At 36.0% G+C, this 16,435-nt stretch overlaps 1 protein-coding gene across 1 annotated transcript; it reads right to left on the minus strand.

The window, feature by feature from the left end:
• Positions 1-523: 523 nt before the first annotated feature.
• On the minus strand, positions 524-2,484 carry LOC143607911 (putative pectinesterase 68). Its single transcript, XM_077083183.1, has 5 exons — positions 2,219-2,484; positions 1,627-1,816; positions 1,343-1,549; positions 915-1,153; positions 524-812 (listed from the first exon to the last, which is right to left on the minus strand). Exons 1-5 carry the CDS (start codon positions 2,443-2,445, stop codon positions 656-658), a joined length of 1,020 nt encoding a protein of 339 aa, XP_076939298.1. The 5' UTR covers positions 2,446-2,484; the 3' UTR covers positions 524-655.
• Positions 2,485-16,435: the final 13,951 nt, after the last annotated feature.

The raw sequence follows: 16,435 nt of genomic DNA on the forward strand, positions 1-16,435 counted from the left end.
TAGTTCCTGACATCTTACTCAAAGATCAAAGAACCTGTTCAATAGTTTCGGCAAGTTTAGTTTTTTTTAGTAATGATACAAATTGACAGTCTAAGTAGGGCTTATAGCACAAAAAAGTGGAAATGCAGTGATAAATTTAAATATGCTTTTAATTGCTTTTAAGAAAAGTACTAATTTGCAGTAATGTTTATTGCTCTTATGAGAAGATAGTATTACTAGGTCTAAAAAGTCAACATTTAAGCGGAGGGTTCTTTTTTGTAACATGAAATGGTGTTGTAATTGAAAATCACACTATGGGTTGGAGTTAGTGGACTTGTGAAATTCAATTACAACAATTGATGTTGAAACATGTAACATAATGAGGCGTAATACGTACCAACAATAGGCAATTTGGGCAATTTTGCGGCGTAGTACCAACAATGGGCAATTTCAGGGCCTCGCCGCAAAGCGGCACGGATAAACCTCCTAGTTAATATAATAAGTAAAATTTCTGTAAGTTCTATAAGCACAAACATGTACAAGTAAAAAATAATTTCAGGTACACAAAAAATGGAATTATAAACAATTAAAATAATAATTCTACTCTCTCTCTTTCAAAATAATCAACAAAGTTGTCTTCCTATTTACCAAAAAAAAAATTCATGAACAATAAAATCTAAGCATCACAAGGGGCAATCCAATGTCGTCCATTTACAAAGCTCTTTGCAATAAACTTATGGGCAGATTCGTAATTTAGCTCCCGGGCCCACGAGACTCCATGGACCGCTTTAGCCCCTGGGCCCCAGCATCTATAGACTCCAAAATACGCAGTTCTGACAAGAAACATAAACGATGTCGTATGAGCTAAAACAGTATATTATCATATTTATGGTTTTTGTCATTTTAGTGTAACATGGTGTACGAATTAAACTTACTTGCTTTTGTTACTGGTATGGTCCCAATCGTCCCATCCACCGTGTGCAACCACGTCATCAAAGTAGGTGTATGAGTAGACGATCCGTGAGTACTGGCCCATGGCTCGACCCACGTACAACGGTCCGCTACCTGTTACCCGGCAACCCACGAAAGCAAACCCGCTCTTGTCGTCTGGTGTCCTTCTATCGTGAGCGGCTATTGACCCGAATCTCTTTGCTATTGAATGTAGCTCACAGTTCTGTACCGTCAAACATAATGGAAAGCGGGTTATATCTTTTAGTATTTATTAACGAGCTAGCTAAACTAGGTTGGGTTGGGTTCGGTCTCAGGCTTCTAGCTAGTTAAACGAACTGGCCCGGCTCGTAAAAATCTCAAGCCAGAAATATAACACACCTTGAAATAATGTGTGTATATAATATATGCTTACTTTGTACATGGAGCGGCCATTGCCGAAAATGAAGTCTATGGAGCCCTCAATATAACACTCCTTGAAATAATGACGACCCGCATCATCGCATAATGTATCCTGCGCCCCGTAAAAGCCGCACCCCGAGAAGTAAGCTTTGTCTCCGGATATCCTAAACGCCGCCGCTTGCCACCCCTGCATTCCTGGCATTGGAGCGGGAGCTGTATTCTGCACCACCATCCAATTATACTTATATATCAACTTACAAACAATTCACATGTGGCTAATTAATTAATTAGTTGTACCTTGAAGCTAATATTTCGGGCAGAGAAATAGTTAGCGTACACAATGACCGAAGCCGTCTGATAAGTTCGCAGCTGCTGCCCGTTCTCCCCTCGGTCACTTGCCCGGTCATGCCATTCTATAACCGTCTTCTCCTTCCCCTCCCCTTGAAATGTAATGTAGGGTTTACATTGCGGAACCACAACTTTCTCTCTGCTCAATGAATATGTTACAAATAGTTTTTTTTTTTGAACGGTGACTTTCATAGTGGTTGAATAGTCAGCCACAGCTCTAGGAGAGAGCCCCAACCGCCTCCTCGGGCCAAGACTATGTTATCTTAACCGGCTCACGCTTGGCACTTTAGTACTTACTATTACTCTAGTTTAAAAACATATAAATAGCACTTTAGTACTTACTATTACACTACAATTATAACTCAGAGTAATTACACAAAGATTGAAATAAAATAGAGTAATAATAAATACTCAATCTCACTTCATAAACTATAGAGTAATAATTACTCTACTACTAACTAACTAACTAACGTTAGTATAATTAATACTATTAACGCTAGCTTTCTTATTTGCAGTTTTATTTGTAACTTTTAATACGTACATGTAAGTGCCCGCAGAAATACGAATGAGGATATTCTTCCGGTTATTTGAAGAAACGGAGTCCACGGCATCCTGAACCGTCATGTAATCGCCGTTCCCATTAACGTCGACCGTGATATTGCGGTGACCACAGGGTCCAACCCATTTGTGGCCATGTTTAGAGGTTGAGTTTGTTGACGTGGCAGTGAAGAAGAACAAGAATAAGAAGTAGAGAATGTAGGCAGCCATTAAAGAAGTGTTTGCAACTTAAAAGGGTGGTTGTGTAGTGTGTATATATAGTAACGAATATTTGTTGTACGTAGATCCAGGGAATTTGTGTGGATGATGGATGGTGTAGGGGATTAAAAATTGGTGTTATAACTTACAAGCTCAATCATATGTAACGGTCATCTTTTGAGGTTATTTTGACGTCTTTGGATAAACAGACTAACAAACCTTGTATTCTTAAAGCTTGCTATAATATCTCCTTGCAGTTTCTTTGTTGTACATAATTAGTTCCTCAACTTTGAACTTTGTTAAATGCTTATCATTTGGATCTTTGATACATTGATATCATAAAAATTGAAAGTTTAAACCTCTTGATTAAGTGAAATATGCTTTAGTATTTGAAATACTTCTTAACAAAACAATGACTATACACATAAGAAGTTCAATAAGACATATGATTATTTTTCAAATCAGTTGGGAATCCAGAAAATTTAGCTAGTGGGTTCAAAAAAAAGTTCAACCTAAAACTCGTCAATTCAAACTAAAACAAGTTAAACCAAAATGGGTCGGGTCAAACCGAAACAGGTTGAGTAAAAAAATTATATTAAACAAACTACGTATAGAAATGTAAACAATAAATTTCATTAAAGATAAACAAAATACATATTACAATTGACCTATACGTGATTTCATCTTTTGAAAACGGTCAATTACAGTTTCATTCGTAACACTTAAAGTGCTTCTTTTTCAACACTACAAATTACACAAGCATTCAAAAAATATTCACCAATTCGATTATGTAAATTTGTATTTAGGGTCTTCATTACCGAAAAACATCTCTCAACCGTTACGGTTGCTATAGGCAAAACTAATGTTAGCTTTAGTAATCGATAAACCAAATGAAAAGAGATATGTTTCGTCGTTTCCATCATAACTCTAGCAAGATCCGCAATACCTTTCAGATTAGCAAATCTTTCATCTTTTCGCACACTATTAATGTACAAACCAAGTTGAAATGCAAGATCAATTTTTCCCTAATATCAAAATCATATGGATAAAACTCATACAATCTTATTAACTTTGATGCATCAAACTTGAAAAATGAATCATACGGATTGAAAACCAACATGTTTTGAAGTAAATTCGTATTAATCTCATTAAAACGATCACCAAATTCTTGAATTTCCATACCGACAACATTGTTGAAATAATCAAAATTATAATAATGTTGCACCTTGTCTTTTGGGTCTATAATCAGTGTCATCGACAACATATGAAGCCGCCATCACCCTAATCTATTCGCCCCCCACTAATTTCAAATTTTCAATTAAAGTGGTTGAGCAATTAACTAATATGGGGTTAATTGTTATTGTTCATAACAAAATTAAATTTGGCTTAAAATTTAAAAAGTCAAGTTTGGGTACTAAAAAAATTATGAATGGGTCACTAAAATTTTTTTGGATGGGTCACCTGGATTTTTGGACCTAATATATTACAAATTTATAAAGAAAACTATGAACTTGAGTGGGTGCAAACGCGCTCCCTGACCCAACATTGGATCCGCCCCTAATTCCAATACATATTGCATTCTCCTTTGCATTTCATCATAAACAATTACAACATAGTGATAGGGATCAGCGTGGAACAGTACCTGTATCCGTACCCGTATAAATGCCCGATTGTACTCGTATCAAAAATCAATAAAAACACGTACCAATACTCGTACCAAATTTTTAGGTATGGTACGGGTATTTCGGTATAATACCCGTTTTTGTACCACTTTGCTTTTTTATTTCCAAATGTTCGACGATCTTGAAACTGGTACCGGAACAAGTAACAAACAACCTGAATTAGTTTGGGTATCGATACTTTCATAGGTACGTGACGCGTACCAAATTAGTACATGTACCATATTGCCCGTCGATTTAATGATAAGAGAGTATTGAAAAACTCTAATTCGGTCGCCGACTTTAAGTGATTTGTTTGTTGGTTCGAGTCTTGAATGTTATATTATTTAATTTGAATAAACGTTTGGTACTTGTTCAATAATAACATGGTTGAATAATTTATTTTATATATTATATATGAAGAATACCAATTAAACCTTTATATACTCCAAACAGGTACAAAATATCAAATGTACCAATACCGTACTCGTACTTATACCCAATTGTACATGTGCCAAAATTCAACAAAAATGAGTACCAATACCCGTACCGAATAAGCTAAATCGGTACGGATACAGGTACATGTAAGGGTACGAGTACGGGTATATGGGACAAAATGCTCATCCCTCCATAGTGATATGTAAATAGACAACAATTTACGTCGTAACCCCCTTTTGGATAATAAAACCAGTCCTACTAAAAAAGAGTTTTAGGTCTTAGGGGCCGAAGAATTACTATGCACAGCCCGTTGAACCCTGTTCAGAATATCGAAAACCTTCGGGCTAGAAAACCAAATGTCTCAAAAGCAAAAGAGAAACGCACATATTGATTCTCAAAACAAGCTTTCTCGTATTTAACAACTTCGCTCGATTCCTATTTCTCGTGTTTACATTGAAATATAAAATTGAAGTTAATTTCATTCTAAAATCCAACTTGAAATTGATGTTTCTTGATATAACTTTTAAACACGATCGGTTTTAGATATTTAGACGTGTATGAGCTAGTATCATATTCGGTTCAAAACATGAAAAAATGTTTATAAGTAATCACATTCCTTGATCTTTCTATCATATTATAAGTCTTTTACTTGTTTTTTCTCAAGTTTGACCTTATAAACACGGTGAAAGTTTGGTCAATGAATATTAAAAAATATACGTGAAAAACTGAGTCTCCTAAAAGTGGCTTTATCTGGTGGAGTGCACGGTGGTTAGGCAAAGGTTGAGCCAGTTTATATATATTTATTAAATTAACACATTCGTTTTAATATTTAATATTTTTGTCATACTACAGACCATACCTAGCCCATACTGTTACTACGTGGGGCCCACTGGGAGTAAGAGAATTCGAACGTTAGAAGTGAACCCAAGACATTTGCCCTCCAATTTCTCCGTTTACGTTGTTCTTGTTTTTTTATATGAAAAAGTGATAACTCGGTTGTTTGTTTATATACTTCTAATACGTTAATTTTATTGTTTATTTCATTAGATAGTATATGCAAATTATGCATAATTAATATATTTGCAATTTTATCAAACTTGTAAATGTGTTATGTGTAAACCTTTAGAATTAGAGTAAACTAGTGTTTTACCTGGCGTAACGTGCCGGGCAAATCGGTAAAACCTGGATTGTGGTAAAACGCAAGTGTTGGTCGGTTTCGGTTTCATGCGTTATAAAACAAAAAAATATATATAAAAATTGAAATGGACTAATGTGGATGGCATCTTTAGGTGAACTTTACATAGAAAAGGTGTTACAAAAGAATTTTTATGTTTATAACAAACATATTGAAGCTAGGGTTCAAATGTTCAATTCTTGAAGCTGCTAATTTCCTTACTTCACAAAGCCACTTAATTCAATATTTAAAGCATGTTAATAAGCTAAGTTCATATACTTCAAAATAAAATCTACTACATCACATAAGTGTTTTCTCACCATTTTTTTCCTTTAGCCAACAGCAACCCCGTCATTCCAAAACCTTGTTCTGCTTAAACTTGTTGATCTGATAAGCAGAACAGACATAATATCAATAACAAAAATAGACTTACTATGAATATGCGATGGTTTATAACATAATAGACTTATATGGAGTAATCATCCAGAAACCAGTTTTACAACAATGTTGAGGGAGTTGTAAATAATCAACAGAACTCTCAAATACTGAGTTGCATAAATTTGATTAATGATCTGTCCTTTAATGGAGTTTCTCTTCATACCTTAGTACTCTTGGAAGCTCCATCTTCTAGGTGCTACAAAACGACCTTCATTCAATATTGCAAATGCATTTGCAATTAGTAGACACCCTTCCAGTATTGCCCAAAGACCCATATTCTATGTTATGCATCAGTCACCTTAAATTTATTAAATAAAACAAAGAACTTATAAAACTAAGTTTTCAGTTATATTATTAGATTGTCACGCTAGAGGCTTTATTCTTCACTAACTATGTACAGATTCAATCTCGTTACAATTAACACACACTTTAAATAATGGCCTAAAATATATGATCTATTTTAAACTATTTTACTACATCTATGTTTCAAGAACCAGAATTACCCTTGTAATCAGCATTAAACAGGATAATGTGATGGATTAGTAGCGATAATGTGATGGCTTAGTAGCTAAATAAGTAGGTAAAGCATTAAAGACATAATGTGATTTGGTATGCCATGATACGCTAGGCAACAAATGTAAATAAGATTACTAACGCTGGCTATCAAAAGCTAATATTATGTTGTTTATTCTTATTTTTATATGTCCCTTCACTAACATATAGTCATTATATATCTTCAGTTTCCAATAATAAACTCTAATGAAAAAACAATCTGAACACCCATAAATTGTGGAAATATAAGAGCATAAACATTACTAAACATATATGATCAACTATTGTCAAAACAAACCTTCGAAAACGAATGTCTTCTGGAATAACCGAATCAAAGCAGTTGTTTGATTCGAGACTTGTAACCAGTTAATTAGAACTATTAGCATCATTCTTGCATCATTCCTGAAACTATTAAAATATGTATGTAAATCCAATTTATAATTATCTATGGTACTCAAAAGATATAAATTAAGAAAAGTATATAAATTACAACCCGACTTTAGAAGGCTGCCCAAATATTGACTTGCAACGTATCATAAATGATGTTTTAATTTTTTTTCGCAGACTCGGTTTTCTTGGCAAAACCTCCAGTTCATGATTAAGATATTCTAACTCCTCAACTTTAGTACTATTTACAGTTGTCCGTTTTGCGTTCCCCAAAGCTGAAAGAATGAGGGCCATATAATAATCAAAGGATAACTGATTCGTCGTTCGACGCATCATTCGTATGTATGTTGCATCTAAACCATAACTGAATAAAATGGTAGACACGCTTCTGCTAAAGAGAGTGGAGGTTTGAGTCCCACCTACAATAGAATAAATCCGCAAAACAACCGAAGGAAAATGACAACGAAACAATAATTAGGCTCAGATTTATAAACAATCAAAGAAAGAGACATGATCTGGCATGGCTGCACATACACCAGTTGCCATGTGAAAGCAAGTTCAAACACACGGCCATCTCGGTTGCCTTGCTAAGACACGTAAAAGTCTTTAACTTTGTTAAAATTAAAAGTCATCATCACAGCCGCATGTGAGATTCTATAATTTCCACAACCTTTATTATAATTAAACACACAAGCTTTAGCAAGTTAAACATACAACCTTTATCATAATTTTTTGGTACAAAGATAAAATATAACTTAAAAATTTTAACTAAATCACAGTGGCAACTTGGCTTAATAATCGATCTTGTCCGACAAATGCAACTTCAAATCAACATACATAATGCGAAAAAAGCATCAAGCATCATTACACAAATATTCAAGCAACTACGCTAAAAGCAAGTAACAATACAAAAAAACACTAGATTATAACTATAGAATAAAAGAGAAGTTTGATGCCACATAGGCAGTCTAACTCATGGACAGCCACAATCGTCACAGGGAATCACAACCGGCGACCACCACAAAAACGTTAAGGATTATCAGATTAGTTCCGCCTAAACCCTAAGCTGTTCAGGTCATGTAACATCCCGAAATTTCTAGAATAATATTTAATATATTATTTGCGTCGGGGGAATTAATTGAGTTAGTGGAATAATAATAAAATAATAATAAAGATAAAGGGGTAGCGAGCTTGGATAGATAGAATAAATATGGACTAAAAAGGAAAGATGGCCTAAGGTTCATGGGCTTAAGGGAGTATAAATACCCCTTAAACCATAATCCTTTTCATTTCCATCCATTTCTACACCATAGCCTACACCATCAAAAACACACACTTAAGGTACACACTCTCAACTCTACTATATTCAACAATCTGAGACCAGCCGAAGGTAAGAAATGATTTATCTCAGCTGTACCAACATTGTAGAACCCGACACCGCAGCCCCGTGATGCCGTATGAGCCGTTTGAATCTAGATCTAGCTTTATTCATGTGTTTAATCAATCAAAAACGAGCTTAAGGGCCACCTTAGCTAAGATCTAGACACCCCAAAGCTACCTAGGCCATAAACGATCAAACCCCGACCAACCATGGTGGTTAACGGGGGCTAACGGCGCTGGAATGGAAGAAAAACCCCAAAAACCCGTTAAGAGAAAGCTGGTCTGCGCGTATGGGCGTATAAGTATACGGCCGTGTAAGTATGGCCGTATAAGTGTATGCCAACGCATAAGTACATGGTCGTGTAAGTATACGTCAAATGTATAAGTGTATATGTGTGTATGTATGTCCGTATAAGTGTATGGGCGTACGTATACATTTGTCCGTATAAGTGTTTACGCGTATATGTATGTCCGTATAAGTGTATATGCATATTTGTACATGCGTATAAGTGTATAGGCATATGCGTATAAGTGTATAGGCATATGCGTATATGTACGTGCATATAAGTGTTTATGCGGGTAAGAATGCCCGTATAAGTGTGTATGTATGAAAAGCCGTATATGTATCTATATGTATAGCGTATATATGTGTGTATACCGTATATGTATGTACGTAACGTGTATGTGTACACCATATATGTATATAACGTATATGTATATATGTAACATGTATGTACTTGACGTGTATGTATGTATGCCATATATATATATATAACATATATGTATGACGTATACGTATGTGAGCGAGGAATATGGACCGGCACGGTAAATATGTCAAGGACAAGGAACCACTTAATAATAAAAGGTAACGTTTAAAAAGAGTAGGACTTGGAAAGAAAAGCCAAGGAAGTAAACGAACTCTAGAAGTACTAATTGATTAATGTGCCTTATTACACAGTTAGTCACACCTAGCAAGGACATAACTGTCATCAGAGTAGGATACACGTGAGTTTCTAGCCCCATTTCCTTATTATATTTTCCGGGCTGTATGCATACTCAATGTGAAGTGCAAATACACTTACCATAAGTGGTGAGTGTATGCTATAAATGATATACGAGTTAGTTATTATATTGAGGTTATGAATGAATGCTTGTCGATGCATGAACGATCGTCGGATATTGCACATATCGCCAAGGAGAATGATTCCCAGGTGATTATTAGTGTGTATGAATTTTATGATGTGACTTGTTTATTATGTAAATGATGAATGTAACATCCTAAAATATTATAATATTAAATAAAGGAAGATTTCGTTAAGTTGTCGAGCGTTAAATAATATTAGCTAGTGTTTAATAAAGAATCATGGACTTGGATTAATTATGGTGGATTAAAGGGTAATGGGCCTTAGGTCCATGGGCTTTAAGGGATATAAATATCCCCTTAAACCATCCTAAAACCCTAATCCTTATTCCATCTTCCATATTTCTCTACACACTCAAAAAACACACACACACCTACACATATACACGGCCGAGAGAGAGAGAGAGAGAGAGAGAGTGAGATCCAAGACCAAGCAAACGTGATACTTGATAGATTCTTCAATACACAAGGTAAATACAAGATCTAAAGCTCATAGCTAAGCCAACAAACCCGAAAAAGGTATGTTTTGATCCTAAAGTTTACGTTTTTATAAACGTTTAGCCTTGAAACTTAGAACGAGAATAGATTGGGTATAAACGAAACGTAAAGTTGTAAACTTGATGCTAAAACGAAACTAATAATCCCTTAAACCTGTGCGGCTCGATTAAATCAACCCTTAAACCTAGTATTGAAAGTTTTTAAGCTAAAGGTCCAAACTTTATGCATTTCCGGGCCGAGTCTTATCCGAAATTGGCCATGGGAACGTTTACGGGAAGGGTTAAGATCATATCCGAGGCTTATACGTTGAAACATAAGCGATTAGTGGGTTAAGACAAAACCCGTAGCTGCTGTTGCTGGGAAACTTCGCCCGCAGCTACGTTCACTACTGTTAAACTTTTCCTCTGATAAGTTCGCTCGTGGCTAAACTTCGCTACATGCAAGATTCACTGGTGGCTAACTTCGCTACATGCTAAGTTCGCTGGTGGCTAACTTCGCTTGTATATAAGTACGCTTACAATTAAGTTCGCCTCATATAAGTTCGCTTGTATATAACTTCGCTTGTATATAAGTTCGCTTAACATGTATGTTGGCTTACGTTCATGTCCGCTCATAAATACAAGGTAACGAATCGGATAGCGAATCAGGCTTAATTAGTTATGAAGAATGAGTTAAGGAATTAGAAAATAAATTAAAATCCTAATGGAAAATATGTTAAGACAGCTCGACCCCAGCCAGGGGCTCTGCCCCTTGGACCCTGCTAGAGGCTGCCGCCCCTAGAACCCCGCTGCCAGGGGCGCTGCCCCCGGAACCCCATTCGTTGTGGGTAATAATTAAGCTAGAAAGATGATATGGATAGTGATAGTTAATTGATACGTGTAATTGTTATACAGTTAGTCGTGCACAGCTCAAGAAGGGAATAACGATAAACGGTGAACGTAACCTAATTCAGGTGAGTTTCTAGCCCCATTTTCCTTGTTATGTTTTCGGGGCTGTGTGCATACTCGACGTGAACGTTAATACACTTACCTTAAAATGTTAAGTGTATGTCTTGATAGCTATGTATGTATGCTTGACAGTACATGAACGACCTTCGGGTATTGCATGTACTGTTAAGGCAAGTATAGTGTAGTATGTATAATATGTGTATGTGAATATCGAAGTATGTACGATTATGTTGTGTATGGCATTAAATGTATGGATATGATAATGAAAGGTAAGGTAAGGTTAAAGGGTTGCATATCCTAATAATATATGCGAAGGATAAAGGGTTGCATACCCTAACAATATATGCGAAGGTTAAAGGGCTGCATACCCTAATAATATATGCGAAGGTTAAAGGGTTTCATACCCTAATAATATATGCGAAGGTTAAAGGGTTGCATACCCTTATAATATATGCGAAGGTTATAGGGCGTAATGCTCTTTAAAACGTGAGGTAAGTATATGAAAGAAAGAAAGTGCGAAGATAAGTAAGTATATTATAAACGAAAGTATGAAAGTATGTAGTTATGAAGGTATTGTATGTTATGTGATTAACTAGAACTCACTCAGCGTAGCTGACTTTTAGTATGCACGCATGTGAGTAGAATGAGGCAGCTCGCTTGAGGGGACACATGGCATTGAATAAGAGGCTGACATCGGAAGGCTCAAGACGTTTAAGTTTAATGTTTTATTTATTTTGAAAGACGAGATGTTGTTTTAAGACAATATATGGTTTGTTATGAAATGTTTTATGAAAGTTTTTATATTACGCGAATGTTTTAATTAACTCTGATATTCATAACTGTGTTTATGAGTAAATCCAACACCAAAGTAGGGCTACTGGTAACGGGGCCTTACAATGTAATAATAGGAAGTGTGTTGTAGACAAGTAGAGTTTGAAGGTGGTAGAAGTGGGAAGGGTTGGTAAGGGTGCAAGTGGCATGACGATAGTAGGTGGTAGGATAAGCCTATACATGTTTTCGTTATTAAGTGGCATGACGATAGTACGTGGGAGGACAAGCCTCTACGTGTCTTTGTTAAACAAGTGACATAACATAAGTGCGTGGGAGGGCAAGCCTCTATGTGCTTCCGTAAACAAGTGGCTAAGACGTAGGGGCAGTGAAAGGGTTAGCGGTAAGGTGAGCAGGTTAGATAGATGTAACATCCTAAATATTCTAATAAATAAAGAAAGTTGCGTTAAATTATCGTGCGTTTAATAATATTAACTAACGTCTAATATGGAAAAGATCATGTACTTGGATTTAATTAAGATGGATTAAGGGTAATGGGCCTTAGGTCCATGAGCCTTAAGGGGTATAAATACCTCCTTAAAGCACCCTTAAACCCTAAACCATCATTCATTTCCATCTTATTCTCTATACATTCAAAACACACACATACACCACCACATACGGCCAGCGGCCGAGAGGGAGAAACGAGCAAGATCCGAGAGAGATTAAACGTTAGTTGGTATTAGATCTTTATTACACGAGATCTAGAGTTTCCAAACAAGCTAACCAAGATCGAACGAGCACAAAAGGTATGTTCTTGACCTTTAAAGTTTACGTTTTATTGAACGTTTAGCCTTGAAACTTGAAACGATAATAGATCGGATCTAAACGAAGCGTAAAGTAGCGAACTTGATGCTAGGACGAACCTAATAAACCCATAAACATGTACGGTTCGTATAAGATAAACCGTAGATCTTGTATTGAACGTCCTTAAGCTTAAAGGTCCAAGCTTTATAGTATATACGGGATATATATACGAACGAAAACGGTTAGGGAACATTAGTGGGTGATGTCGAACCATAGCAAGGGTATTAAAATCGCCAAAATGCTTGATAAAAACCAAACCCGTAGCCGAACTGAATAACTTCGCCTGCAAAGCTTAACTTCGCCTGCAAGCTTAACTTCGCCTGCAAGCTTAACTTCGCTTGCAAGCAAGTTCGCCTAACTGTAACTTCGCCTAGTGATAAGTTCGCCCATGATAACTTCGCCTAAAGCTAAGTTCGCCGAGCCTTAACTTCGCCTGGTGATAAGTTCGCTCAACGCTTAACTTCACTTAATGTTAAGTTCGCTTAACACTAAGTTCATTTACAGTAAGTTCGCTTAATGTTAAGTTCGCTTAACACTAAGTTCGCCTACAGTAAGTTCGCTTAATGTTAATTACAAACCCTAGGTCCGATTTTCATATGTATATGTGTTCATATGTTTTATCTTGATTTGATGATGGATTGATTGTGATATGATAACTAGAATTGATATTGTTACATGTTAATTATTGTGTCTTTGATTTTGAGATCAAATAAAACCCTAGCCATGTATGTAATGTGTAATTGATGTGCATGGATAGTGATTATGGAGTCTAGAGTGTTATATGAATGAATTATGGTTCATAGATAGTTAATATGTTGAGTTTGGATGCAAACAGTTTCTGGACAGATTGTGTTATTGATGTTTAATTGACTGTAACGGGGTGTAAAGGTGAAAATTGGTTGAGATAATTGATACTACAGTAAACTAGGTTGAGTCTAGTTTCTAAAGAATATAAATTTGCAATTTTTGGACGTGTAAAGGTTAACCTTTATGATTTTACAAAAACGTTGTGCAAAGCTGAGTTGTTAGACCTGCTGTTAGGTTGTTTTGTAAATGTTATATCTCATGAACTACGAGACCAATTGGGTTGGTTCCACTTCTGGATATTGACTTATTGAGTTAGGAACCTAACCCAAGTGGTCTTGCATTTGTTGGATTTTTCATTTAACGGGAATTTCAAATAAAATTCTGTTGCGCATGAATTTGACTGTTATGAGCTTGCTGTTGTGTTTTGATCATTATGAGAAATCTATGTGGAATAAAAATAAAATAAAATATGTTCTGGAAACCTAACACATGCATGCTTTAGTGATGATTTTTGGTAAATTAATTGAGATGCTATGATCGGTGGAATAGTACCATCTTTCAAGTAGAATTTCTGTCTCGGTGAAAATAGCTGCTGAATTTTGTGAAAATGCATGAAACATGATAATTGCTAGTTGATTGTTATGTTTTGACCAAATTGCCCCTGTGGGAAATACTTGCTAAATAGTTGTCGTGTTTTGACCAAATTGCCCTTGCGGGGAATAATTGCTAGTTAATTGTTATGTGTGACCAAATTGCCCTTACGGGGAGTAATTGCTAGTGATGTACATTATTAATATATGACACGTAAATAATTGCTCACACACGTATCGTATCACAAGTGTACTTGTTAAAGTCACACACGATTCACAAACGAAACACGAAACATGTTGTGTGCATAGGTATTATGTGCTGGGTCTAGAGACTCGATAATATTCCGACACTTAGAAAAATCTCTTTGTTGTTTTAGAACGCTAGAGAGAGTTTTTCTGTGACGCGCATCTTGGTGAATTATTTTGGGAATACTTCGCAAACAGTGAGTTCACTTACCCCTTTTAAACTGTTTTCAAACGCTTTTCACTTGGGGGAGATAACATACTCTGAAAACGCATTTAAGATTTTGTTAATATAGATTATATATCACTTGTAAAGACTAAGTGGCAAACGCAATAACTAAAGTCCTTCATTCACATCGAACCGTTTAATATTGGATAATAGCGAGTCATTGTTGAGTAGTACTACTGGGTTTGACAAACCCCACCCAACGCTAAACTCGACTGGAGGTCGAGTGGGTGTAATCTTGGCTAAACACATACCATGGTCGGGATAGACCTGGTGGCAAGGCAAATGATAAACAGTCAGCTTCGGTGTCGAACACTTAGTAATACTTGTTTTATAGGCTAGCTACCTATAGATATATAATTGACATAACACTATCTGGTAACGCAAAACGCTGAACGCAAAACGCTGAACGCAAACGCTAAACGCTTTATTTTATTTGAACTTGTGAACTCACCAACTCCGTGTTGACACTTTTAGTATGTTATTCTCAGGTAGCCGAGGCGGGCGCGCGGTATAGGATCATGCATGGTTTTTGAACATTCTGATATGCAAACATGTTTTAACTATTATTACTTGGGTTTTTAAGTCGTCCTGCGTGACGCAACTTTTGTCTTTTCGTTTTTACGCTTCCGCACTTATTTTCATTTAAACGTTTTTATGGTTTGATTATAACTAATGATTTCGATCCTGTTAGTTCACACCCTCTGACGGTAAAACTCCGTTAGTGGATTTTGAGGGTGTGACACTAAACAACATTAAGACCAGCTCGTGTTTGTAGAACGACTCGTTTAAGGTACGTTTATATCTAGAAATCGTTCATATAGGTTCGGTTTGGTTTGGGAAATCATAGATCTGTGTTAGTATGGTAAAAACAAATCCAACAAAGCTAAATTTACTAAAATCAATTACAGTTTGATAGGTTAATTGTTGGAATGAAAAACCTGTAGGTATCTACATAAATTGCACCATGGAAACTCATATATGTGGATAATTGGACCCTTGGGGTTTGTATGCGCTGCATAGACGATTCCAATGATACCAAAATCATGATATTTCGTTAAGAATTGAAGGTTTAATTGCAAATCAAAGATATGTTGACTGTTATTGTTCTTGACGATTTTGACTTTGACCCTTGAGTCAAAGTCTGGATAAGAACTAGATGATTCGTTATAATTAAGATAACGAATCAGGTAGTTCATTACTCGCCCATTCGTTCTGTCAAGATAACGAATTGGCTTCCCAGTTCGTTATGATTCAAATAATGAATCAAGCGATTCGTTACTCACAATTCGTTATTATTCAAATAACGAATTAGGTTGTGTCTGGATAACGAATCAGATGAAGATAAGGTAACGAATCAGTTAGCGAATCAGACTCAATTCGTTATAATTGAGATAACGAACTAGACCATTCGTTATAGCAAAACGCTGAACGCAAAACGCTGAACGCAAACGCTAAACGCTTTATTTTATTTGAACTTGTGAACTTACCAACTCCGTGTTGACACTTTTAGTATGTTATTCTCAGGTAGCCGAGGCGGGCGCGCGGTATAGGATCATGCATGGTTTTTGAACATTCTGATATGCAAACATGTTTTAACTATTATTACTTGGGTTTTTAAGTCGTCCTGCGTGACGCAACTTTTGTCTTTTCGTTTTTACGCTTCCGCACTTATTTTCATTTAAACGTTTTTATGGTTTGATTATAACTAATGATTTCGATCCTGTTAGTTCACACCCTCTGACGGTAAAACTCCGTTAGTGGATTTTGAGGGTGTGACACTAAACAACATTAAGACCAGCTCGTGTTTGTAGAACGACTCGTTTAAGGTACGTTTATATCTAGAAATCGTTCATATAGGTTCGGTTTGGTTTGGGAAATCATAGAT

This window comes from Bidens hawaiensis, unplaced genomic scaffold (assembly GCF_021521415.1).
Source record: "Bidens hawaiensis isolate Kalapana, Puna unplaced genomic scaffold, B.hawaiensis_p1.1 tig00089848_1, whole genome shotgun sequence".
Classification (NCBI taxonomy): Eukaryota; Viridiplantae; Streptophyta; class Magnoliopsida; order Asterales; family Asteraceae; genus Bidens; species Bidens hawaiensis.

Coding starts and splice junctions, on each gene's coding strand:
- LOC143607911 (XM_077083183.1), bottom strand. CDS start 2,445: ATGGCTGCCTACATTCTCTACTTCTTATTCTTGTTCTTCTTCACTGCC. Junction 1,817..2,218: donor ATTTCTGCGGGCACTTACAT/GTACGTATTAAA, acceptor TTCATTGAGCAG/AGAGAAAGTTGTGGTTCCGC. Junction 1,154..1,342: donor ATGGCCGCTCCATGTACAAA/GTAAGCATATAT, acceptor TTGACGGTACAG/AACTGTGAGCTACATTCAAT.